Source organism: Panthera leo, chromosome C1, assembly GCF_018350215.1.
Source record: "Panthera leo isolate Ple1 chromosome C1, P.leo_Ple1_pat1.1, whole genome shotgun sequence".
NCBI classification, from domain to species: domain Eukaryota; kingdom Metazoa; phylum Chordata; class Mammalia; order Carnivora; family Felidae; genus Panthera; species Panthera leo.
This window is the reverse complement of record NC_056686.1, coordinates 139,522,705-139,550,009: the sequence shown is the minus strand read 5'-3', so window position 1 is coordinate 139,550,009 and position 27,305 is coordinate 139,522,705. Positions and strand designations below refer to the sequence as shown.

General features: G+C 36.4%; 1 protein-coding gene and 1 long non-coding RNA gene across 4 annotated transcripts in view; one reads left to right on the top strand and one right to left on the bottom strand.

Annotated features, from left to right (window-relative positions):
• Nucleotides 1-20,409, bottom strand: part of LOC122226113 — a 66,862-nt gene extending 46,453 nt beyond the window's left edge. Inside the window, exons 1-3 of one of the 2 annotated variants that reach the window (XR_006205477.1) lie at nt 20,356-20,409; nt 17,323-17,535; nt 7,156-7,271 (exon numbers count right to left, since the gene is read on the bottom strand). This is a non-coding gene — a long non-coding RNA (uncharacterized LOC122226113). The remainder of the gene's footprint in view (nt 1-7,155; nt 7,272-17,322; nt 17,536-20,355) is intronic. The other variant, XR_006205478.1, reaches the window with a different exon arrangement.
• Nucleotides 20,410-20,490: 81 nt separating this feature from the next.
• MMADHC (metabolism of cobalamin associated D) overlaps nt 20,491-27,305 on the top strand; it is a 37,184-nt gene continuing 30,369 nt past the window's right edge. The window contains exons 1-3 of one of the 2 annotated variants that reach the window (XM_042948752.1): nt 20,491-20,650; nt 21,093-21,152; nt 25,498-25,642. In XM_042948752.1, the coding sequence (XP_042804686.1) occupies nt 21,144-21,152; nt 25,498-25,642 (154 nt within the window). In that variant the 5' untranslated portion in view covers nt 20,491-20,650; nt 21,093-21,143. Of the gene's footprint in view, nt 20,651-20,694; nt 20,868-21,092; nt 21,153-25,497; nt 25,643-27,305 lie in introns of those variants that run through there. The other variant, XM_042948753.1, reaches the window with a different exon arrangement.

Genomic DNA, 27,305 nt, shown 5'->3' with positions numbered 1-27,305 from the left:
ATTTCATCTACTGAGAGACCCAGAGTGACTTCTACTTTTCTAACTGGACTCTGATACATAGGACAATCTGAAAAAGTATCTTTTCGTCCTGAGATTTCAATAACAATCTGAGACCTATGACATAGCAGCCCCGGAGCTGAGTTCTCCTCCTTTTCCTCTCCTCTCCTCATTAGGTGTTCCAACTAGAAGGAAAAATAAGTAAATAAAAGTGATTTATCAAAGCCTATCCCACTCAAAGTTTCCCCTGGTGGTTCTTATGAGACAGAGCCCCAAATAAAATGTTTGCAACACTTTTCAAAATTGGCCAACAATCTTTTCTGTCTGCCTCCACTCTCTTTGTATTTGCAAAAGGACTTTTAAAAAAAATATTTATTTATTTTGAGAGAGAGAGAGCATGGGAGGTGCAGAGAGAAAAAGAGAGAGAGAGAACCCCAAGCAGGCTCTGCACTGTCAGCTCAGAGCTCAACATGGGGTTCAATTTCACCAACCATGAGATAATGACCTGAGTCAAAACCGGGTCAGATGCTTAACTGACTGAGCCACCCAGAAGCCCCTGCAAATGGACTTTTTATTATTATTGTGGTAAGAACACTTAACATGAGATTCACCTTCTTAAGGTTTTAAGTGTACAATACATTATTGTTAACCATAGGCATAGTGTTGTACAGCAGATCTACAGAACTTACTCATCTTGCATAACTGAAACTTTGTACCCACAGATTCATAATTTCCCCCTCCACCCAGCCCCTGGCAACCAATATTTCTCTCTTATCATACGATTTTGACTATTAGGTGCCTCTCATAAGTAGAATCATGTAGTAGTTGTCTTTCTGTGACTGACTGGGTTATATCATTTAGCATAATGTCCAAGGTTTATTCATATTGTCACATACTGCAGAATTCCCTTTTTTAAACTAATATTCCACTGTATGTATAAAACACATTTTCTTGATCTATTCATGCATCAGTGGACATTTAGGTAGCTACACCTTGACTATCGTGAATAGTGTTTCTATGAACATGGGTGTGCTAACATTTCCTTGAGATAGTGATTTTTTTTGGATAAATACTCAAAGTGGAATTGCTGGTTCATATAGTATTTCTAATTTTACTTAAAGGAATTTTCATATTGTTTTCCATAGAAACTTCCCCAATTTGCATTCCCACTAACAGTGTAAAGGGTTCTCATTTCTCTACAGCCTCACCAATACTTGTTTTGGTTTTTTTTGTTTGTTTGTTTGTTTTGATAACAGTCATCCTAATGTGTGTGAGGTGACGCCTTGTGGTTTGGATTTACATTTTCCTGATGACTTGCTAGCCATTTGTACTTCTTTGGAGAAATGCCTACTCAAGTTTTTAGCACATTTTTAAATCAGGTTATTGGGGAGGGTGTTGATATTGAGTTGTAGGAATCCTTACATATTTTAGAAACTAACTACTTATCTGATATACGGTTTGCAAATATTTTCTCCTATTCTGTAAGTTGCCTTTTCACTCCAGTGATTGTTTTCTTTACTGTGCAGAAGCTTTTTAGTTTTTTGCAATCCAACTTGTCTATCTTGCCTTTGCTGTCTGTGTTTTTGGTGTAATATCAAAAAAAAAAAAAATTATTGCCAAGACCAATGTCATGAAGCTTCCCCCTATATATATTCTTCTAGGAATTTTACAGTTTCAGGTCCTACTTTTAAGTCTCTAATTCATTTTGAGTTGATTTTTGTGTATGGGGTAAGATAAAGGTCCCATTTCATTCTTTTACATGTGAATATGCAGTTTTCCCAACACCATTTGTGGAAGAGACTATCCTTTTATCATTGTGTATTGACACCTTTGTTGCAAATTAGTTGATGATACATGCATGGATTCATTCCTAAATTCTCTGCTCTGCTCCATTGGTCTACATGTCTTTCTTTATGCCTGTACTATACTGTTTTGATTAGTATAACTCTGTGTTGTATTACGAAATCAAGAAGTATAATGCCTATAGCTTTGTTCTTCTTTCTCAAGTTTGATTTGGTTATTCAGAGTCCTGCATGATTCCATAAGAACTTTCAAATTTTTTTATGTATCTGTAAAAAAATACCATTCGGATTTTTATAGGGATTGGAATGAATTTGCAGATCACTTTGTGTAGTATGGACATTTTAGCAATATTAAGTTTTCTACTCCATGAACATTGGATGCTTTTCCATATGTTTGTGACTATTTTAATTTCATTCACCAAATTTTTTTTAGTTCTCAGCATACAAGTCTTTCACACCTCCCTGATTAAGTTTATTCCTGTGTACTTTACTCTCTTTTTTGCTATTATAAAGGGATTGCTTTCCTAATTTCCATTTCAAATAGTTTGTTGTTATTGTATAGAAATGCAAATGATTCTTGGGGCACCTGGGTGGCTCAGTCTGACTTCTGCTCAGGTCATGATCTCACAGCTTGTGAGTTTGCATCCTGATCTATAGGGCTTTGTGCTGACAGCTCAGAGCCTGGAGCCTGCTTCAGATTCTGTGTCTCCTCCTCTCTGCCCCTTCCCTACTTGAGTTCTGTCTCTCTCTCTCAAAAATAAATAAACATTAAAAAAAAAAAAGAAATGCAGGAATAAATCCCACTTGATCATGGCATGTAATCATTGTAATTTTACTGCTGAATTCATTTTCTTCATGATTTTGTATCTACTCATTACGGACATTGGCCTATAGTTTTCTGGGATTTTGGTGTTAGGGTAATATTGATCTCTTAAAATAAATTAGAAGTATTCCTTCTTTAATTTTTTATAAGAGTTTGAGAGGGCCTGTTGTTCTTTCTTCTTTAACTGTTTGGTAGAATTCACCAGTGAAGCCTCCAGGTCCTGGGCTTTTCTTTGTTGGAAGATTTTTGACTACTGATTCAAATCCATTCTTGTTATTGATCAGTTCAGATTTTCTGTTTCTTCATGATTCAGCCTCGGTAGGTTATATGTTTCTAGGAATGCATCCATTTTTTGCTAAGAATGCATCCATTTCTTGTAGATTATCCAATCTGTTGGCATATAATTGTTCATAAAAATCTCTTAAGATTCTTTTCATTTCTGTAGCAACAGTTATAATGCCTGCTCTTCATGTATGATTTTACTTATTTGAGTTTTCTCTCTTCTTTCTTAGACTAGCCAAAGCTTTGTCAACTTTGTCTATCTTTTCAAAAAACGAACTCCCATTTTCATTAACTTTTTCTATTTCTACTTTCTAGTCTCTATTTATTTCTACTTGAATATTATTTCCTTCCTTCTTCTAAGTTTGGGATTAGTTTGTTCTTCTTATTCTACTTCTTCAGATGTAACGTTAAGGTGTTTATCTGAGATCTTTCTTCTTGTTTAATGTATGTAGTCATATCACTAATAGTTTCCCTTAGTACTGCTTTTGGTGCATCTCATAGGCTTTAGTATGTTGTACTGTCATCTATAGATTAGGGAATGGTCAACTATGTCAAATGCTGCTAAGCAACTGAGTAAGAGGATAATAAAGTGACTGCTGGGTTTGAGAAGTAATGCCATAAGAAATAATATACTTGACTTTTCTTTGTTGTCTTTATTAATTCAGTCCATTATTTCAAGCTACAAATATTATTGCAAAATATGGCAAAAATATTAACATTATAGTATTTGCCAGCTTTCTAAATTTTATTTTCTTATTTTTCACTGACATGTCTATGAAAAAACTTAATAAAGGGTGGGAAGAAAAATTGAGGACATATTTCAAAAATAGAACAAAAAGGTAAATAATAGAAGTACAAAAGAAAAATAACAAAATTAGAAAAACACGAGAAGTCAAACATTTGAACATTAGGTATTCATTGAAAACAAAGGGAAATGGATAGAAGAAAGTTACCAAAGACAGAATTCAAGAAAATTTTCCCATGTTAAAGGACTTGAGTTTCCAGACTGAAAGAGCCCAGTGAGTACTAAGTATAATGAATGAAATAAAGCCACACCACAAACACCAGCACTGTGAAATTTTAGAGCACAGTTGGGAAAAAAAAAATCCAACAAGGGCCCAGAAAGGAGGAAGAAATTGCATACAAAGTTCTGAAAACACAATGAGTAAGATCTTTTCAATTCCAACACTGAAATAAAAGAACATTGGAAGCAGATGCCTGGGAGGCTCAATCAGTTAAGTAGTTAAGCATGTGACTCTTGCTTTTGGCTCAGGTCATGATCTCACAGTTCGTGAATTCGAGCCTAGCATCCACCCTTGCATCCAGGCCATCGGGCTGAGCACTGAGGGTGCTGAGCCTGCTTGGGATTCTCTCTCCTCTCTCTCTGCCCCTCCTCTGCTTGCGTGTACATGCACGCGTGTGTATGTGCGCTCCCTCTCTCTCTCTCTCTCTCTCTCTCAAAATAAATTAATTTTAAAAAAGAACAATGGAAATATGTCTTCAAAATTTTTTTTTAATTTTTTTTAACGTTTATTTATTTTTGAGACAGAGAGAGACAGAGCATGAACGGGGAGGGGCAGAGAGAGAGGGAGACACAGAACTGGAAGCAGGCTCCAGGCTCTGAGCCATCAGCCCAGAGCCCGATGCGGGGCTCGAACTCACACACCGCAAGATCGTGACCTGAGCTGAAGTCGGCGCTTAACCGACTGAGCCACCCAGGCGCCCCATGTCTCCAAAATTTTGAGGGAGAAATTATTTGCATTCTCTAACTCCATAAGCAGTAAACATGACAATATGTGAAGATAGAATAAGGACATTTCCAAAGGTAGAAAAACATGAAAAGTTTTCATTGCTATTCAAGCCTTCTCAAAAAGCTACTGGAGAACTTGTTCCTCTGATACAAGAGAGTAAACTAATAAAGAGAAGATACAGATTTCAGGAAGCAAAGATATACTATAGGAAAGAGGAGGCATGTGAAGGAAAATCCCAGGATGACAGCTGTGCAACAGAGCTAGAGAGCAACTGGTCGATGATCAGAATAAGTGAAAGGTATCAGAGAGATTCCTTCAAGAAGCTGAATCTGATAGAAACCTGAAAGTTTAGTGATGGTATTTCCACAATTAGGGAAGAGTTTCGTTTAGGACAGGGATAAAATCATAGAACACTAAATGAACAAAAACAATAAAACCAGACTCATCAACTTCAGGGAGAACAAAATGTCATCTAGGAAAAGAAAACTGATCACGGTACACTACTTAGCTCATCCACAATTAACAATTACATAGTCACAAAAATATAAGCCTTGACTACACACCTAATCAAACAGCCATTGTGGAAGGTAGGTGGGACCAGAAGTGGACTGAGAATAGTCAAGACAGGTGGTGGACAAGCATTAAATCAACATCCTCCAGAGTAGTAAGTCAAACATAGTGCTAAAAATATTTTTCATTTAAATGATTTTCATTGACTTTGTAAATGGTAGCAGTCTGTATTCCTATACTTATAATAAGCACTATGTTGAGCATATAAGAGATGCTGCTAAAGAAAACAATTTATGGAAATCACTTACCTAAATATTTATTTACAGAGGGATTGTGTGTTGATAATCAGGCAATATGAAAATGTTTGAGCTTAACTTTATGTAAAAACTTCCTCAGAAGTAGTCCTGGAGTGAAGAAATTATCTTCAAAGTATATGTTAAGTTTTGAACTACTTTCTGCAATTCAGCTCACGACATTCTCCTCACAGAAAAACTATTCTCAATTTAACACAAGAAAACATAATCTTTAAACACAAATAAAACTTCATATCATCTGTCCATGTTTTCTGGTGGATGGTCAAGTAAAATAAAGAGCAACAGTATGAAAGCTACTGAAAATCCCATTGTTCTTCCTGTTTATGAGTATTTGTTTTTGTTAAACATACTAACATCTTTATCTTTACCTATGTGCAAACCTAGAATCTTACATTAATCATCAGGACCAGCTCATGTTAAGACTGTAGGAGCACAGCCCACACATTGAAATTCTGGGTGCAATGGCTAGCTGAGTCATTCCCATTTCTCTATCATCAAATACTTCAGAAATCTTTAGCTGTTATTTCTCACTGCCCCTGTAGCTTTCTCATTTTTTTTTCCCTATCAAGTGAAAAGTCTCCAGAAATTTGAAGGAAGGAGAAGGCATTAGCCTAATCAAAGGAAGACCGATCACTTTCTTGACATTCTATAAAAACAGCAATAGCACCTTAAGGAGCTAAAAAGCTTTCCTTATTCATTCATTTTTTAAATAAACCTGTAGGGACACCTGGGTGGCTCAGTCAGTTAAGTATCTGACTTCGGCTCAGGTCATGATCTCACAGCTCCTGAGTTCAAGCCCTGCGTCTGGCTCTGTGCTAACAGCTCAGAGCCTGGAGCCTGCTTTGGATTCTGTCTCCCTCTCTCCTCCTCTCCCCCACTCACCCTCTGTCTCTGTCTCTCAAAAATGAATAAATGTTAAAAAAACATTTTTAAATAAATTGAACCATTCGGTTTTAATGGCTCCTTTGATTTAGAAAAGCAGATTCATTACAATTAGTATTTATAAATTCATGTGAAAGAGAAATTTATTAAGAATCATGGTTAAAATTTGCAATTAGCCAACATAAGAAAATGTTTCTATTAATCCCGAGATGATTTTGCACAACATTTAAAAAATTATTTAACACTACAATATCGTAACTGGGGATTTGAACCATTTTTTTTTAAGATAGCTAAAACTGCCACAAAACAAAAAAATCTCCCCAATGTGTTATTCCTCATAATATTGGAAAACCATAGCAAACTCTGAGGAAGCAAAGAATTTACATATTATTTCCTGGAAAAATATCTCTAAGTGCACAATAACAGAGAGTAATTTCATTTGATAATTCAAGGCACTTTAAAAGACTAATAAAAAGAAAATGTTAAAATTATAATCCTTTATAGAGTCTGAAGCTATGTACATATATTCAAGTGTGTACATTTATATCATTTCTGAATGGTATTATTATGTTCATAAAAATGCTAGGCTCTTTTTTAAGGGAGATTTAGATACTAAATTTTGCACTGAATCTTTAGGGATTTATGCCAAAGCTAAAGCAATATACCAAAGCAAAATTCAGGGAAGAGCAGTTTTTAAACAAAATGAATTGAAAGGCAATAAAGTGTTTATCCAGTAGAAAGTTAAGCATATAATCTAATTTGAAGTCAGGAGATTAAAGCTGCCTTTCACTTACCTACACCAGTACACAAACTATTAAGGTAGTTGGCATATTAGTTTTACTTTGGCCCTCCCTGCCAATTGTCTGCCAGGGAGAAAGGTAAGGACCTCTTTGGACTTCCATTACTCCACCTGAAATAAAGAAAGCAGTACTCTAAAATTCTAAGATCTTGCAGAGATTGTCGAAGAAAATGATTCTACATTTCATGATATTTTTCCAATATAGTCGATGCATAGTTCAAATAACTTTCTAATTCAAAGAAGCTCGGTGATTCTTTTATTTACATTGCTTGGGTGAACTACTGGATTACATACACATAAGCAGACCTCATCATTAATTTACTGGCTATTCTCTTCTATCATAAACTCTTTAGGGTTCATTTGGTCTTTAATGCAATACATCAAGAAATAAGAATGACCTTCAATCTCCATCAGTATGTCCAGACACTTTTGCTTCAAGCCAAGATGGAGTAAAAAGGATGGATTTAGCACCATTGCCACCCCCTGTGTTATAAATAACTGGAAAATCATACAAAATACAGGAAATATTGGCTTGGAGACATTAGATTAGAGGCATTATAAGATTCTGACCTCTGAGAGAAGAAAAAAAAACAGGCAATGACACCTCAACATTCACCAGCTTACTTCCTGGAGGCAGTTTCAAGGCAGTAACACAGAGTTAAGCAGTTTCACTGAGCTAAAGGAGCACAAATCAGACTTCATTTAACCAGAAAGGTAGAACTTGTGGAACATAGTACTACAGAGGAGAAAACTGCATTTAAAAAAAAGAACTCCAGAGGGGTGCCTGGGTGGCTGAGTCGGTTAAGCATCTGACTTTGGCTCAGGTCACGATCTCATGGTTCACGAGTTTCAGTCCCACGTTGAGCTCTATGCTGACAGCTCAGAGCCTGGAGCCTGCTTCAGATTCTCTGTCTCCCTCTCTCTCTGCTTCTCTCTCTCTCTCTCTCTTTCTCTCTCTCTCTCTCTCTCAAATATAAATAAACATTAAAAAAAAAAAAGAACTCTGGAAATCTGTAGTGGGGCCCACTTGAGACTTTTGTTACTTATCTGTGCATTCATACAAGAAATGGCCTACAGCTGGGAAGAGAACCACAAGAAAGTAGTCAGAAAAACGCTGTGGCTCACATGAGGCTAGGAATAATCTGTTTTCCCATAAGCCAGAATAAGAAAACAAAAAAAGTATCAAGTAGAATCCTGAGAAGGATACTGCATGTCAAGACACAACATAATCAAATTGCTTAAAACTAAGGATAAAAAGAAAATCTTAAAATCATTCAGAAAAATAAGATACATTGCAACATATTACATACAGAGCAATAAGGAGAAAAATGACCACAGACTCTTCATCAGAAACTATGCAAGCAAATGTATTGAAAGAAAAAAATAAATAAATAAAACTGTCTACCCATAGCTCTTTACAAAGGGAAAATATCTCTCAAGAATGATGATAAATATGCATTTCCAAATGAATAAAACTAAGAGAATTCATCACCAACAAAACTACATTCCAACAATGTTAAAGGAAGTTTCTTAGGCAGAACAAAAATAACACCAGATAGAAAGTTAAACTTTTACAGAAGATGGAAGAAATCCAGAAATAATATATATGTGGAGCAATATAAGACAGCTTTCTCATTTCTTAAACTGCCTTCAAAATATAATTGACTGTTTAACAAAAAAATGGGAACACTGTAGCTTGCAATTTATAGTATGTGTGGAAGAAAATATATGACAATAATAGCACAAAGGGTAAAGAGATGAAAGTATACTGTTGTAAAGTTCTTATACTACAGGTAAAAAGGTACAATATTATTTGAAGTAAGAGTATAAGTTGAAGTTACATATTGTCAAACCAAGAGAAAATAGTAAAAAGTAAAACAAGGAGATAAAATGCAACAATGGAAATAAAATGTAATTATAAAAAAAAGTCAATCTCCATGAAAGGAAGAGGAACAAGAAAAAGAAACATAAATGAGTGAGGTAAATAGAAAACAAACAACGAGACAGGTAAATTTAAATCCAACCACATGAATAATGACATTAAATATAAATAGTCTAAACATTTTAATTAAAAGGCAAAGATTGCTATATTGAACCAAATTTTATAAATGACAAGAAACAGTCTTTAAATATAAAGACACAATAGCTTAAAAGTAAAAGGATTGGGGGCACCTGGGTGGCTCAGTCGGTTGAGCAGCCGACTTCGGCTCAGGTCATGATCTTGCACTCCGTGAGTTCAAGCCCCACGTCGGGCTCTGTGCTGACAGCTCAGAGCCTGGAGCCTGTTTCAGATTCTGTATCTCCCTCTCTCTCTGACCCTCCCCTGTTCATGCTCTCTCTCTGTCTCAAAAATAAATAAACGTTAAAAAAAAAAAAGTAAAAAAAAAAAAAAAAAAAGTAAAAGGATGGAAAAATATATGCCCTACTAACACTAATCAAAAGAAAATTTGAGCGGCAATATTAATATTAGACAAATATACTCCAGAACAAGGAATATTGTCATGAATAAAGAAGAATGTTTCATAATGATAAAGGGATTAATTCATCAATAAGACATAATAATCCTAAATTTGTATGTACTTACTAAAACAACTTCAAGATGCAAAATGTAAAACTGACAGAACTTAAAGGAGACAAAGACAAACCTTATTTATATTTGGAGATTGACACTTATCTTTCAGTAATTAATAGAATATGTAGCCAGAAAGTCTGAAAGACATAGAAAATTTGAACAAGGCTATCAACTAACTTCACCTAAAAGACACTTAAAAAATACTATACTCAATGGCAGAATACACAAACTCTTATAAGCACACATTGAACATTTACCAAATTCAATCATATTCAGGTCAATAAAATGTATCAATAAATTTAGCAGAACTGAAATCTTATAAAGTATGTTTCATGTCTACAAAAGAGTTAAAATAAAAACAGGAGATATTTATGAGCTGGAGATATTTGGAAAATCCCAAATTATTCAAAAATTAAACAATACACTTCTAAATAACTCATGGATAAAAAAGAAATGACAAGGAAAAATAGAAAATATTTTTAATTGAATAAAAATAAAAATACAACATATCAAAATTTATGGGATTTAGCTAAAGCAGAGGTTAGAAAGAAAACTATAGCAAATGCTTATATTAGAAAAAGATTTCAACTCAATTAGTAAGCTTCTACCTTAAGAATTTAGAAAAAGAATGAAAAATTAAGCCAAAAGCAAGCAAGCAGGGAAAAGAAAATAATAAAGAGCAGATAACAAAACATAAAAACAGTACAAAAACAATGAAGCCAAAAACCACTAGGAGAAAAGCAATGAAATTGATAAATCTCTAGTCAAATGGATCCAGAAAAAAAGAGGAGACACAAATTATTAGTATTTTGAATGAAAAAGGGACATTATAAATCCTAAAATACTAAAAGAAAGATGCTTGCCCCTGAAGAGTTTATAATCTAGTTGGTAGGACAGGCTGTGTGCACAGAAAACAATGAACAATCTTATATCAATAATAATAATAAATAACAACAATCCATTACCTATTGTATGCCAGGAAAAGTTCTAAGTACTTTATATATATTAAATCATTTAATCATCACAACCTTAATAGGTAGACACCATTATTAACCCCATTCTACAGATGTGTACCTTAGGCACTTGCCCAATGTAGATATGATAACAGTAGATATAAGATAATTTAGTAATTCAGGAGCACCTGGGTGACTCAGTTAAGTGTCTGGCTCAGGTCATGGTCTCACAGGTTTGTGGGACTGAGCTCTGCATTGGGTTCTGTGCTGACAGTAGAGAGCCTGCTTGGGATTCTCTCATGTCCTCTCTCTCTGCCCCCCCCCCCCCATTCACATGGGATCTCTCTCAAAATAAATAAACCAACATTTTTAAAAAAGATAACTTAGTAATTCAGATTCAGGAGGAGAAATAAGGACAAGGAGGAGAAAAGAGGATTGCACAGGTCTTAGGAATTTGTCATGGAAGAGATAAGGCTTAGGCTAGCTCTTATAAGATCTACCTTGATATCTACCAAGTTTTTTATACTAGGTGTCACAATCCAATATTATCAGAGATCTCGTACTTCAACAGAGTAATTTAAATCAATGTTTAAGCTATTTTAACAAATATTTATTGAACACTTACTATGATTTAGGCTCTGGGATCACAGACATGGACAAAAGATGGGAAATCTATTAAATATATATATATATATATATATATATATATATATATATATATACATATATATGTGATGTTGTTTTTGGAGGGCAATGGGAGAGAGGAGATAGATCTGAGAAGACGGTATCTTAGCGGTGACCTTGGCCACAGGGGTGAACTGGCAAAGGCCATATCTGTTGTCTCAGGCCAAAGACTGCCAACTGCCGTGGCCCCTTAGGAACCCATTGCTTGTATCCTTACAAATGACAGCTCATAAAACTATGAGAATGTAACAAATCACTTTAAGAAGTAGTTCCCGAAAGTCTTCAGAAAGAAAATTCTGCAAGTCTCTTCTTGCTCTAGACAGCCATTAGGATCCCAACCGATTCCACAGAAGCTAAAACCCACAGAGAGGTGGTTTGTGTTCTTGTTCAATCTTCAGTTGTAAGAGTAATTCTCTATTTTTATATTGAAACATAATTACTTGATAGCTCAGGGTCTACATTTCATTCAACTTTTTACACCACATGTATATATATACATGCACCATAATGATAGAAGTCATTGAGGTACAGTCCTCATTCTCAAAAAGCTCATAACCTAGTTAGTTGCATGTATATGTGTGTTTGCATGTATGTAAACAAATTAGAAAGCAACTGAGACTAGATTATAATTATGAGCTAACCTGAGTAATACTATATGAGTTCAGGAAAACAGAAGATTAGTTGAATTATTCAGACATGGCTTCATGAAGGAGATGCTTTGGAGCTGAATACTGAAAAACTAGTCATCTACATATATGTGTGTGTATGTGTGTGTATATACACATATATGTGTGTACATATATACACACATACATACATACACACAGAGAAAATAGTAATATACATATATATGTATATAACTATATCTGTATATACAGAGAGAGGTGGGGGGAGAGGGAGAAAGTGACAATACCAGCTGTTGATAAGGAAAACTCAGGTGGAAATAAGCAGTCTACCAAGCTGTAGGCAGATAATGTCAGAAGATAGCTGAAAATAAAGCTGAAAGTGAAAAGGGGGCAGAAGCAAGTAGGACATAAAAATTACTTGAATTCCAGATTTTTGTTGAGAATATAGGTTTGGTAAATTTCATCCCCAAATTCTAACTAAATTATTCCGTTTTACTCAGGCAGGAGAAAGAACATAAATACAGGAGAGAGTGCAGAGAATTCCCAAAACAACACAGAAAAATGTTTCGGTGATCACTTGATATCCATATAATTCCCTGGGAACTCAGAAATATCAATAAAAATTAAAATAGAGAAAAAAATATACCTAATCCAAGATTTTGTTGATTTTAAAAGGACAAAAGCTTCTTTAAGCAATTAATTAACATGCATCAGTGAAACATCATCAAACCATATAAAATAGGAAGTTTTACACCAGAGAGTAATATAAGCACCGATACCCTTGTGGGCTGGTAAAGTGCCTGCTCTGCTCAAATGACAGGGCGTTGGGTCTTCAGTGTGTCCAAGGGATATCCCCATTGCAATTTGTCAGCAGACTGGCAAATATTCTTAGTGACAGGAACGCAAAGCCCAGGAATATAGCCTTACCCTCATTCATGGCTCAAAGCGCCTCAGCCAGCTCTCCTGAATCCTTCTAATGGCCCCAAATACCAATTAAACAGCTTTACCATCTCTGTATCTAAATTTGGACATAGGTATCAAGTTTGAATGCCTGATGAGACTAATTAAGTACTTTGCAGAAGTGTGGAGTAATCAGTCCTAGGATGGAAGGAAAAAAAGAAGGAAATCCCCAGAGGTGGATCTGACATGGTTCCTGTCCCTATTGAAGTTTCGTAAGATCACAGCTGAAATAACATTCTACCATAAATTGAAAGGTTCTGCATTAACAGCAGGAAACAAAAACTCATCTCAAAACTCATCCCCCACTAATTCAGCATTTTCACCATAAATTCTAAAGTTGGCACATCGTCATATATCGCCACCTAGCGTCCATAGGCAAGTGTATGTTAACCTTAGCTGAACCCAAAGGTGACATTTTTCTGCAGTCACCTTCCAAGGGCTTCCTGTTAGACTTGGCTATTCACCGCATCAGGATTCCTAGCGTGATTCCTCATTCTACTTCAGGGCATACCCATGAAAGTGTAATAATGAATTTATTTTGTTGTAGTGAAGCTCCCATTTTGTGGATTACCCTCAAGTACTTTGAAACTGCAAACTGTTCCCAGGAGAACTCTTTCTTGACACTTAGCATACATCTGTCTCTCCACCTTTCCTTCTCATTATTCTCTATTATTGGTGTGTGGATTCTGTCTCTAGAGTGCATATATTTTGAGACCATAATTTTCTGCATGAGACACAATTGGGAAGAGAGGGTTGCATCAGAAATGCATCCAAATTGTTCATAATACAAACATTTGACTGGCTTTAGAATTGTTTCATTTTGTGGATTCACCCTTTCCCTCCTTCTTCATCTGTAACAATGCAATGGAAAGGAGAAAAATACGTTAATGAATCATCAAAAATCAACAGAATAACAGAATATAACAAAAATTAAAATAAATCCAAGGATTAATTACTTCAGAGACCCTACTTCCTTTCAAGCAATCTTTAGAGTAGAAGCCCAAGCAAGCCATTTCTAGACAGGAAGTATGACAATTTTTGAAGATGCAAGCTATTCGATGGCAGTAAATTCTTTCAAAACATTTTTAGACCTACATTACTGTCTCTGAGTCAGACTTTTTCTGACCAGGCAAAATAGAAGATGTGAGCAATTAGATGAGGTTTGGATGTAGATCTATGAACAAGGGACAACTTTCTTCGTTTGCCTTGGAGTTAGATATGTCAGATTGCCATGTAAAATATAGGGCATGCTTATACTAAAAAATTACTCATTGTTTATCTGAAACTCAAAGTCAACTGTGTGTCCTGCATTTTATCAGACTATTCTACTTGGTATGGAACAAAAGAACTCGTTGGAGAAAATAACTAGGTTCCTAGCAGAACTGGAGTCATTTTTATGAAAATGGTGTGTTTGTGGTGTTCCAGAGACCAATATTATGCAAAGGCCCAAGACTGTAAGCATTCAAATAATACCCTGAATTTAATACTTAAAATTTATGAAACATTTCACATTTATTACATCATGTGGATTCTCCTAATGACAACCCTCTGAGTATTTTTATGCCTGTCTCAAGGCCCACAGACGTTAAGGAATTGTCATGGTGATCCTCATGAAGCTGTACAAAAAAGGCAGAACTTGAATCCAAATCTCCCAGTATAGTACAACATCTGAAAATAAAGAAAATGTTCATGTGGACACTACATAAGACTTTCAACTGTGAAATAAGGCCAGGAAAATGAAGATATTCTCAGAGTCACTGAGCTGTCTTACATACACTCTCCGACTATAGAGTCCAGTTTGATTTTTTTTTATTTTTGTTTTACATTTATTTATTTTTGAGAGACAGAGCACAAGTGGGGGAGGGGCAGAGGGAGAAGGAGACAGAGAATCCAAAGCAGGCTCCAGGCTCTGAGCTGTCAGCACAGAGCACAGAGCCAGACGCAGGGCTCGAACTCACAAACCATGAGATCATGACCTGAGGCAAAGTCGGACCCTTAATTGACTGAGCCACCCAGGTGCCCCTAGTTTGATTTTTTTTAACCATAATACAATCACTTTATTTCCCCAAGTACGTGAGACATTATTCTTCTGATGTAAGTTTATTCACACATACCCCAAATTTCTAAATCTCAACCACTACTCTTTGTAAGCCATTCATATGTCCTAGAGACCTTTAATAAAACCACAGTATAATCCAAATCTGTTTAACCCAGAGTCTGATCTTTACATTTGAAATTTAGATCTTTACATTTGAAACTTAGAAAATGCTCTTGTAATTATTCCTTTGGCTCTTAAGGATCAGGTTTGTTTTTAAATTGTAGAGTAGTGACAGCTGGTGTTCATAGTGTGTATTACACTTTTCCCCAGCACAGTTTTTTTTATCTTTTACTTGTGGTCCTCCAGTTCTAGTTCTCATAAAAATTCCCTGCAGAGTTTCTTAAATGAAGCTTCCTAAACCTCATAGATTCTGATTATATACATCAGGAGTAATATACATTCTACAAGCCCCAGTGCTACCATCCCTTTCGTCCTGGTCAATCTCATGTAAGAGAACATTGTTGTAGATATGAATCACTACAGATCTTGTTAAAATATAGATTCTGGGGCAGTAGTATTGGGATGAAGCCAGAGATTCTGCCCTTCTAACAAGTTCCCAGGTAGTTTTATATCCCCAAACTGAAACCTAACCAATTCCACTTCTTTATGTAGCCAGATCACCAAAGCCTAGATCCTGAGTACAAAGTGTCCCTTAATGGATGAATTTCACTCAGTGGGTAAACAGATTTTGGTCAAATCTTCTCCTCGCCCTGTTCTCTGTTCTGCCTACATGCTTTGATTCCTAAAAGCCATAGTCACCTCAAGGAGAAGTAGCTCAGAACAAAGCAGGACAACATCCTGATGGGAGGCCTGCCTAAACCCATGCCTGTTCTTTTCTAGACCATTTATTTCCTGTTACCAAAGAGACAGGAAGGCCCAGGGCAGTATCACCCCGACAAGGACTGGGCACATATATGGAAAGCAGAGCTACAAATATAAAGTTCAGAGGAGTTCAATGATGATGATAATGATGATAAAGATGATGTCAGCTAACATTTATTGCATACTAAGTGCTGCGCACTATGCTAAATACTTTATGTGGATTATCTCATATAGTCTTCTAAATATATCTACAAAGTAGATAATATCATGGTGTCTATTGTAATGACAGAGACAGACAGATGAGCACATAGGTAACTGTTATATCTCATATCACAATTAAAGTCCAGTGATTGTATGAATCACATTCATACTAAAAATCAAAATATTAAGTAGACGGCTTCTCTTCCATTTTGTCCTAGAGACACGTAACATTTATTCCCTATAACATTCATGCATTGCCACCTCGCAAGAGATGGCTAGAACATACAAGATGTTTCCAGGAAAAGCTTAAGTTTTCTAGAAATGGCTAAAATATATGCCTATCTTAATGTATCAAATATTGCATCACTGATGTGGGCAACTTAAAAAGATGTGTTCTCAACAGTTGAGTCCTGTGACTGAGTCAAATAATAAAAACCAAGTTTTCACATACTTTTACTTTTATCCATACCTTTTTTAAATTTCTATTATCATTTTACATAGTGTTTTCTTGCAATCAGCTAATAGTTCCATGCAGCATTTCTTAAAATATCACAATATATTGTCTTCAAACTTCTTTTTATTTTTTATTTTTCAATGTTTGTTTACTTTTGAGAGAGAGAGAGAGAGAGAGAGAGAGAGAGAGAGAGAGACCATGAGCTGGGGAGGGGCAGAGAGAGAGAGAGACAGAGGATTCAAAGTGGCTCTGCGCTGGGAGGGGAGAGCCCAATGCAGGGCTCAAACTCACAAACTGTGAGATCATGACCTGAGCCAAAGTCGGTCGCTTAACTCACTGAGCCACCCAGGCGCCCCTGTTGTCTTCAAACTTGTAATGTGCTTTAGATATGCTTGGTTGAGCAGAAAGTAGTTCATCTTGTGTTTTGGTTTTATAATCCTACTGTCTTTACAGAAAGAACTAGCTACAATACCACGGTCTTTCCAGGTCAAGCACTTAGTAATTACTATATATTTCTTAGTTTGCATAAAGTATGCATCTTTGTTATTAAGAATTAGTGTTTTCTAGAATAAAAAGCCATATATTTATCAAAAAACATCAATGCAGGCAGCAGTAAGAGTGAGATGGATTACACATTGACCTCTGAATAATCTCATAATCTGGTGAATGGGTTAATTTTTACAGTTCTGTGAGGGTCCTCCTTTGTCTCCAAAGAATAAGAACAATCCAAGAGAGTGAAAAGGAGAAGGCAAATAGATAAAAGAAAACTGAAATAAGTTGACAGTTACTCACCTCTTTTCTTCTGACTTTTATTGCTGTGGAAGGCACAGAGATTTCAAAGCCACTCAAGTCCATGTTTTAATCTCGCATTTGCCACTACATGTAGTTGTATAACATCAGGCAGTTTGCTTAGCCTAAATCTGTTTCTTCACTTCTGCCATGTAGACACTATTACTCTCCCAGCCCAGTTGTTGGGTAGATAGAGGTAGATAGAAGGTATGGAGCCTGGAAATAGAACAACAGAAAGCAGCTGTTGATAATGGTAGCTTGTTATTAATGATCACTACTTCTTCATCTGTTTAACTTTCAACAAATATTTACTTATTTTTATTTTTTTTAATGTTTATTTATTTATTTTTGAGAGTGAGTGAGTGTGCGTGCATGCGAGCAGAGGAGGGGCAAAGACAGGGAGAGAGAGAACCCCAAGCAGGCTCTGTGCCATCAGTGCTGAGCCCAGTGTGGGGCTTAAACCCAGGAACCATGAGATCATGACCCGAGCCAAAATCAAGAGTCAGACGCTCAACCGACTGAGCCACCCAGGTGCCCCAAAAAATGTATTTTAGAGGTCATCTCAGGGAACATTTGAGGGGCATAGGGAAGTGAGATGGGACAGGGAAGAAAGCCAAGGAAGGGACTGTGGTGAAGCAGGTTACTACTTTGGAAAACTAGAGTTTAACCCCACTGGAAAGCTCTGGGAGCCAGTGTAAAACACACTCCTTAGAAACCTCACATCTAAGGGGCAAGAGACCTGGGTTATCTGTCCACCAATTCCTACCAGATATTGGTTAGGGCTGCACCCATCAACAAATATTTATTGATCACCTCTCTGTGGCAGGAATACAGGAAAGTCCCAGGAATACAGTGAATAAACATATAAAGTCTCTGTCCTCAAGAAGTTTCTGTTTTATTCTCTGAATACCCGGTTATCAAAATTCCAACTTCCCATACCCTACTCCACTGAAATTTCTCTGGCAAAGTCACTGTTGCTGGACCTACCAAATAAGATGGACCTCAATAAGACCTTTTTGTAGCATCTAATAACATTGAGCACTAATAGCAATGATTCTTGACGTCTAGAATACTCTCTCCTGATTTCCTTCTACCTTCTGACTGAAACTTGCCAGTCTCTGTTGCTAGTTTGTCTTCTGTTACCCTTTTAATTAATATTTCTTAGTATTCTGGCTTTGCCCTTTTCCTTTACACTCTACACTAGTAGTTCTTGAACTTTCAGAGTCATGAACTCCTTTATGAATCTGAAGAAGTTATGCACCCTCTCCACAGGGGGGAAAATGAATCTACATACAAATATACAAAAGTGTGCATGCATTTTCAGGAGTTTCACAGACCTTTCTCCCTTCCCATAAAGCCCATCATTGAACTTCATGTTAAGGGGTTTTCATGGCTTTAACTATTCCCCCATATGTCAATGAGCCTCAAATATCTGTCTCTCACATAAACCACTTTCCTGAGCAATAGGCTACTTTCATATGACTTATTGACAACTCCACATGAATGTCCCTTTAGGCACCCTAAAACTCAAGACATCCCAAACTAAAGTCTTCATCTCTCTCCAAAAACCTGTTCTCCTGGAGGACAATACCTCTGGGAAAGAAAACACTACTTGTGAACCTAACATACCTAGATTTAAATCCAGCTCTGGAAGCTTCAGAAATATACTTAACCTCTTTCTGCTTTAATTTCTTCATATTTAACATGAGAATAGTACCTCCATTTTCTGTATTTTTATGAGAATTAAAACAGATAATAGGAAAATCCCTATCCAAGTGCCACTACATAGTATACATTCCACAGATATTAATATTACTGAATTCTCAATACAGCAAAAGCAACACCTTTCACCAAGTATCCTAAGTCAAAAATTCAGGAGTTATCATCATACACCCTTCCAACCTATCTTCTAAATGGCAGCCAGAGGATCTTCCCAAGACACAAATCTGATGATGCCATGACTCTGCTTCAATCTTCCCAATTGCTTCTCGTTGTTCCCAATTACATCTATCTTAGTATTGTACTGAAGGCTGACTATGATCTAGCCCCTGTCTATGTCAAACTCATTCTCTTGATTACTTGTAGATCTCCCCAAAAGCGTGCAGTGTTTTTGATTCCATAACTCTCTTCACACTGCTCCCTTTGCCTGAAATGTCCTCACCCCTCCACATCTTTTCTTGGTATTCAGGAAAACACCCATTCATGTTTCAGAATACAGTTCAAGCATCACCTCTGCTATGAAGTTACTCCTGACAGCCTCCTGCCATACTGTTGATCACTGACTCCTTTATCTCCCATCTGTAACTGACAGATGATTTCTATCATAGTAAAGATGAATAGCATATGGCTCCTGGTTTCAAAAAGCTTACAATCATTCTACCAGAAATCCTCTTATATAACCTGTACAAGTAAGCCAAAAAGAAATTATGAGGCACGAAAAATTGAGTTGTACGTAACTTCAACACTCAGCTCAGTGGTCCCTTCTTAGAAGCCTTTCTGTGACTCCCAAGCTCTGAGCTGTGTGTGTGCATATGTATAGTTATATGTTAGTTATATATAAACTCATTTACTCTTTACAGTGTATGGGGCAGGGGCACTGTTATTATTCCCGTTTTACAGGTGAGGAAATTAAAGCAAAAAGAGACTAAGTAACTCATCTAACATTACTTACCCAGAAATACTGGCATGAAAAAAGTATGGACTTCAATTAATTAAAAAAAAAAAACAAAACACAACTGACAAATGAAAATTACATAATGTTTATAAATAAGTCGTTTGATATATATTTATTGAGCCTGTTAAGGCCTGGTACACAAATAAAAAACCTAGGTGCCCTATGCTCGAAAACAGGGATTCGTGCAAAATTAACAAGTGTGATATAAAGAACCATAAATTGTAGCTCTTGGGGGGCAGTAAAAACGCCTTAGGGTGGAGGAATCTACCAAATAGACCAATGAGTTGAGGAACCGAACGAAATGAAACGAGCCACTTAACCGAGACCAGAAGCCCTCCTCCTTCCACGTCACCCAGCCTCACCTTTCCTCCTCTTACATCGCTTTTGCCCACTATCCAACGGAAGGTAGGCGCTACATACTTACTGTGCGCGTGCGCATCATCAATGCGACGATCCTTCGCATCGATGTTTTCGGAAGCAACTTCTTCAGCCTGGTCACTACCGGCGTCGACGCTACCTCTGCTGCCGCCGCCGCCATTTTGACGGCGGAAAGAGCGAGGGTCTGGGACAGCTGGAGGCGGCGGCGGTAACTGGTACGGATGGTTTCCGCCCGCGTTAGCCCCTCCAAGTTCGCCGGTCTTGGGGCCACAGCACTCGGTATTGCTTTTATTCCCACAGGGTCCCCGTGTCTCTCCCCAGTCTTGTCACTCTGTCTTTAGGCTGTTTTTCGCTTCCTCACTGTCAGCGGCGCTTGAACCCTCGTTTGGAGCTGTTATCAACCCCCGCCACTCCCCCCGGACCTGTGTTAATATACCTGCCTCGACGCTGGGGACTCAGGCTGGGTCACCGACTCCTCGTTCCCCGCCCTCATCCGGTCCGAGTTGCTTTTGGGGGTGGGGGGCACGGCCTCCTCTGGGCAGGGATCTGTGCCCTTTAGGGGGAGGGGAAGACCAATTCTGGCATTCTTGGGTTACGGAGAGAGCTTGGGCTTTAGCTTTAGCTTTAATGGTGGTGGAGAGAAGCATAGAATAGTCAGCGTTACCCGAGCTTTGTGTTGTTAGAGCTTAATTTGTCACTGGCCTCTTTTGTCCTTTCTCAGGAGTAACTTTACGAAAGGAAAGGTATTTTGCGCCCTCTCTCCCCGCTGGAAATGGCCACTGTGAGTAAATTAGTCTCTTAAGCGGTATAATGGTTTGGGAACTTTTAGGAAATGGAGGGTTTGGTTTAATTATGGCATTGGTGGCGTAATGTTTCTTGTGAAAAGTGTCAAGGGAAGGAAGGGGTGTGAAATTCTGTTCGTATGCTTTGAAGGTAGTTTGAAAAAAACTTTCTCTTCAATACACATGTACTTGTTTCTGCAGATTCATTTTTGGAAATAAATTCAGTGCCAGCATCCTTCCAATATTTTTTAGAGACATTATTTCAGGAAATATTCAGAATCTATTTTTAAGCTTTTTATTATTTTTATTTTATTTTTTATTTTTTTGGTTCGCTAACGTGAAAGTTTTCTGGCAGCTTCAGTATAGGAAGTAACCTTCCAAATCCTGCAAAATGAGAGCAAGAGGTATAATTCACATAGACCAGAAATATTTATTGATTGTAACTCTCCAATAATTAGACATATCCTCCCATAAGGGGTTGATATAGGGGGACACTAGACATAGATGAAATAGCTGCATTAAAAAGTATAAAGTAATTGGGGTGCCTGGGTGCTTCAGTTGGTTAAGCGTCCAACCCTTGGTTTTAGCTCAGGTCATGATCTTGGGGTTCCAAAGCCACGCATCGATCTCTGCACTGAGCATAAAGCCTGCTTGGGATTCTCTCTTTCTCCCTCTGCCCCTCTCACGCTTGCTCTCTCTCAAAAGACATAAATAAACTTAAAAACAATTGTAATTATTTCTTAAAAATTACACAGTGCAGGTTCAAAGCTTTGTGGAGAAGAGAAACTAGGGGTTTGGGATTACTTAAAGAAGCATTTAATCTGAGTTTTGAAAGAAGAGTGAAACTTAGATAATCGGAGATTTGAATGGAAGAACAGGAGGTGTGTTCAAAGACACCCTCCCTTTCAGAAATCAAGAAGTCATTTCTGCCTTGTGGAATGTAAGATACGTGAAAGAGATTAGTGGGAAATAACATTGGGTTGTGGAGTTGGAATCAAATAATAGAGAGCCTTGAGTGTCGCAGTATTTAGATTTGATTCTTTAAATTGTGGTCATTTTAGCAGAGCTGTGTTAGGAAGATTAATATGGCAGTAATTAGCCAGGATAATGCAATTGAACATGATTTATTAAGAGTCTAATGATGTGACAGTAGGGACAAGTCATAAAAGTAGACCACTAGTCTTGACCCCATTTTAAGGTGAATTTTTACCTAGCCGAGGGAAGGTTGTAAAAGAAGCATGTGATACTCTCAAAGGAGAAACCTTAATTAGAATAGAATATTAAGGTTTAACCTGCATTTGTGTGTGCATGCATGCTGAATGGCTGTCAGTAATGAAACACGCAAGTCTGTCTTCAACAACTTAGTTAGCATACATAGCAAGAGTTGTCCATGCTTCAGAAGCTGGACAGGTAAATCAGGATGCCTTGATAGGAATTTTGACAAATTGCAGTGTTCACTACTGATGATGGGAGGAGCCTTCCTTAGGTACGGTGATTTGTTGCTAACCAGTGCCATTTGAAAATAGGAATCCAGGGCTGCCAGCTCTTCCATGTTTCCAAGAACAGTGCTAAATATGGGCTTTTTGTGGAAATCTACAATTTCTCAATGTTGATATTCAATTCAAGTTTCTTCTAACTGTGGATCACACAAAAATGTCTGTAGACAGATACGGATGAATTTCCTAGATGACCAGTTTTTGGTCTTTGGTATAGACCATATTTTCTGCTCACATGACCAAAAGCAGGATTTAGTCCTAAAATAGTATCTAAAAGACTGTTTATCTTTTTATACTAATAAAGATTTTAGAATTAAACCTTAATAGCCTGTCATCTTCCCAAGTTTAGAATCCTAGGTTTGAAGTAATCATATAAAATACATAGTTGTCCTCATACTAAAATAAACTATTCTAATTTTTGAGTTATTTATTGGCTCACTTTTAGTTCTTCTATTTACCAGTTGACCCAATGGCATAAAATCTGCCAAGTAAAGAATTAGAGGATCAAACAAGTTAGAAGATGAAATTTGAAACACGTTAGCACTGTCATCAGCTATTCTTTCAGTGGATAAATTAAGATACTGAATGGCTTATTTTGCCATTAAAATGAAACTTGGTTAAATAAATAAAGTGAAACTTGGTGAGTAGATTTTCTTAGATTGGGAACAAAACTCACATTTTACTGTAACTTTTGTTAAAAGCTTTACCATCAAGGAAAAATACCGAAGTAGAATTAGTGGCCTTGGTACTCAGAGGCTTAAATAATCCTTAATAGTATTAGGCAGTTGCTAAAATAATTTGGATAATCTTTCTTTTTCCTTTTTTTACTTGTGAAGCAATGTATTATTACACATAATATTTTAGTAATCTTAAATAATATTAAATTTAATATTTAATACTTTAATGTTAATGGTATATGGAACTGGTGTGGAAATAAGTAAAACAGTGCATGTAAGCACTTAGCACACAGAACCTAGCCAACAGTAACATCCATTGATTATTTACTATTTAATATTGCTCCCTTCAGATAATATTTTATTGAGTCTTTTACTTTGAGGCCTTGCCTAAAATATTTTTGGAATTCAAAATTTGTATTGCCTTTAGATCCTGAGCCATATTCTGTTAAATGTAAATGTCTTCAATTGTAAAGGTAAATTTCAATTACAGAAACACCCAAAAGTCTGAGTTTGTCTGGTAGGTTAAAATCTAATAACTATCACATTTGTTTCTTTGGGCAGGTTGGGTGCTAACCCAAGGGAGCGTGCTTAAATTTTCAGGTGGGCAGAATACTCTTCAGACAGGCCTTGTACTTGGGAGACACATAAAGGAGGTTCTCTTTATCCAGATCTTGAAATTTGCTAGACCTAGAAGGAGAGGCAAAAGGGAAGAAATCTTATGGCAGTATAAAAGAAGGCAGAAAAATATGGGAAATGTTAGGTAGATATTTTTATGTGACTAAAGAATAGAAAAGGGAAAGGACGGTAAAGCTAGTAAGAAATTATGCCAGAGAGGTAGAAAGACCAGTTAGGATATTCTCTTGTATTTATGATGAAAAAAAGGTCAGAATACCTGGGTTGAATTTCACAATACTATATGAAAGGGATAATATTCTAAAGTATCAAATAGCTACACTATTTCAATATCCTGGTGACTAGTTTACATGCCACCTCTCTAATCCCACTCCAGGCCCTACTGCCCTGAGTGGTATGTTCCTAAAAACATTCCTTGTTTTTATCAGTTTACACTATTCTTCCCTGCCTCCAGATTAAAATTCTGGTTTGTTGTCTTGATGTAATAAGTCCTTTACTGTGTAAAATACATAGTGTTTTATAATTGCCCACAACTTAACTTTCAAGCCTGTTTTTTACTGTATTCCCTTATCTATGTATCCTCATTGAACTTTTCACTGTTTTGAAAATACCTTTTATGACTATACATCTGTTCCTAAAGTCACTCATTGAAATGCCCCTTTCCTTCTCAACTTATTGCTGTTTCTTCAAAACCTAGTGTATCCTCTGAAATTTTTTTCCTACTCCCTTTCAAGGATCTCTTAATTGTTCAAATCTTTTAATAGCATTTCACAGATAATGTGGTATTTGTTCTTAAATATTGCCTACTAAACAAGGAGTTGGCATTTTAGTTTGTTAATGCAAAGGGACAGATAAGTAAGTATTTTAGGCTTTCTGCAGTCCCTGTGCAACTGTTTAACTGCCATTAACAACAGTTAAATGTGCAACATTTAACTGCCATGGCAGTTAAAATAGCAATAGACAATACATGAGGAAAATGGAAGTGGCTGTGATAGAATAAAACTTTATTTGCCAAAACAGCAAGCTATATTCAGCTATAGTTTGCCAACCCCTGCATTAAATTACTCTGACCCAAGTATTTTGCTAGAAGTTTATGCGTGAAAGATGTTTACACGTTCACCCATTGTAACTGACCTCAGAGTCCAGGAACAAAGGAGCAAAAAATGTACCACAAAGCTACGTACTAAAGGTTTTGAAAGTCCTTAAGAATGGAAAAATCTTATTTGTACTACGTTTTTAGTATTGTTCCTAAATAGGGCAACTTTTAGAAGTTCCTATTCTCTCTAAAGTGGCACTCTTGATTCTGGCCTTTATTGGAAAGGCCACATATTTTTACACAAAGTAACTTACTGTTTGTTTTTTAACAGACTTGTTTTTTAAAATTATATACATAATGCTTGTCAAATGGTAGTTGCTCAATAATAGAATAAAATTTGGTTTTAAAAGATACATTGCAGTGTGAGGATTTGCCAGAGATTGTCTAGAAGTATAAAATGTGTGTTCAGAACAAATAGTTTTCATTTTTGTGTTATTCTTAGGTGCTGTGTAATAGAGCCAGACTAGTTTCCTATCTCCCAGGATTTTGCTCTTTAGTTAAAAGGGTGGTCAATCCCAAAGCCTTTTCAACTGCAGGATCTTCAGGTTCTGATGAGTCTCATGTGGCCACTACACCTCCAGATATATGTAAGTAAAACTTATTATTGATTTACATATAATTATTGCAGAACGTTTTGAGTTGTGCTTTCTGTAATGTTTCTTGAGGTTTTACAAATCTTACAAGGTTAAGTTTATGCCATTAAAATCAGCTCTGTATACATATTTATATTGGAGAACTACAATGAAAAAAAGAATACATTTGGTTTTTAAAACTTATTTTCTTGAACTGTAGTTTCTATTGTAAACACACTTAGTCCTGACTGAAACAAATCTTTTGATCCCATAAACTACTATCAATTATTTGCTGAATTTCTTAAATTTAGCTGGTACTTTGTGTATATATACACATGCATATATTATTGAAATATGATTTGCATACTTGCATTAGATTCAGAAGTACAATATAATGATTCAGCAGTCCTATATGACACCGTCTTCAGATAAATGTACTCCTAATCCCCCTTACCTATTTCACCTATGGCCCTGCCCTCCTCCCCTCTGGCAAACACCAGTTTATTCTTTTTATTTGAGACCGTTTTGTTTCTTTTATATTTTAGTCATCTCACAAAAATTTGTTCTTCAAACTAGTTCTCTTTAATGTAGAAAAGAGGAAGGATTTTTTTTTTTTTTTTTGGAATATAATTAACAGTGTATGTTAGTTTTAAGTATACAGTAAAATGATCAGTTTTGTACATTTCTCAGTGCGCATCAAGATAAGTATACTCTTGATCTCCTCTATTTCACCCCTCCCCCACACATGCTTTCCTTCTGGAAACCACCAGTTTGTTCTCTGTATTAAAGACTATTTTTGTTTGTCCCCTTTTTTCTTAATTCTGCATGAGTATAATCATATAGCATTTGTCTTTTTCTAACTGAATTTTTTCTCTTAACATTATACCTTCTACATCCATCCATGTCGCTACAGATGGCAAGCTTTCATTATTTTTTATGGCTAAGTAATACTCCATTTTGTATGTATATCATATCTTTATACGTTCATCTGTTGGTGGGTATTTGGATTATTTCCATATCTTGGCTATTATAAGTAATGCTGCATTAAATATAGGGTCCATATGTCTTTTTCTTTTGTGTTTTCATTATCTTTGGGTAAATACACAGTATTGCAGTTACTGGATCATTTGATAACTCGTTTTTTAAATTTTTAAAGAGTTTCCATTCTGTTTTGCACAATGGCTGCATTATAAGAATGCAGTTTCCTACCAACAGTGCGTGAGAGTTCCTTTTTCTCCACATCCTTGTCAGCCCAGGTTATTTCTTGCATTATTAATATTAGCTATTCTGAGACAGGGATAAGGCGATATCACATTGTGGTTTGGGTTTGCCTTTCCCTGATGATTATTGATGTTGAGCATTTTTTCATGTGTCTGCCATCTATGTGTCTTAGACAAATGTCTCTTCAGGACCTCTGCCCCTGTTTTAATAGGGTCTTTGTGTGTGTGTGTGTGTGTGTGTGTTAAGGTTTTTATATATATATTTTGGATATTGACCCCTTATCAGGTATATCATTTGAAAATATCTTTTCCCATTCAGTAAGTTACTTTTTTTTTTTTTTTCCCTGTGCTATTAATGGTTTCACTGTGCAAGACTGTTTCCTTTTGGTATAGTCCCAATAGTTTAATTTTGCTTTTGTTTCCCTTGCCCAAGGAGACATATCTAAAAAAAAGTTTCT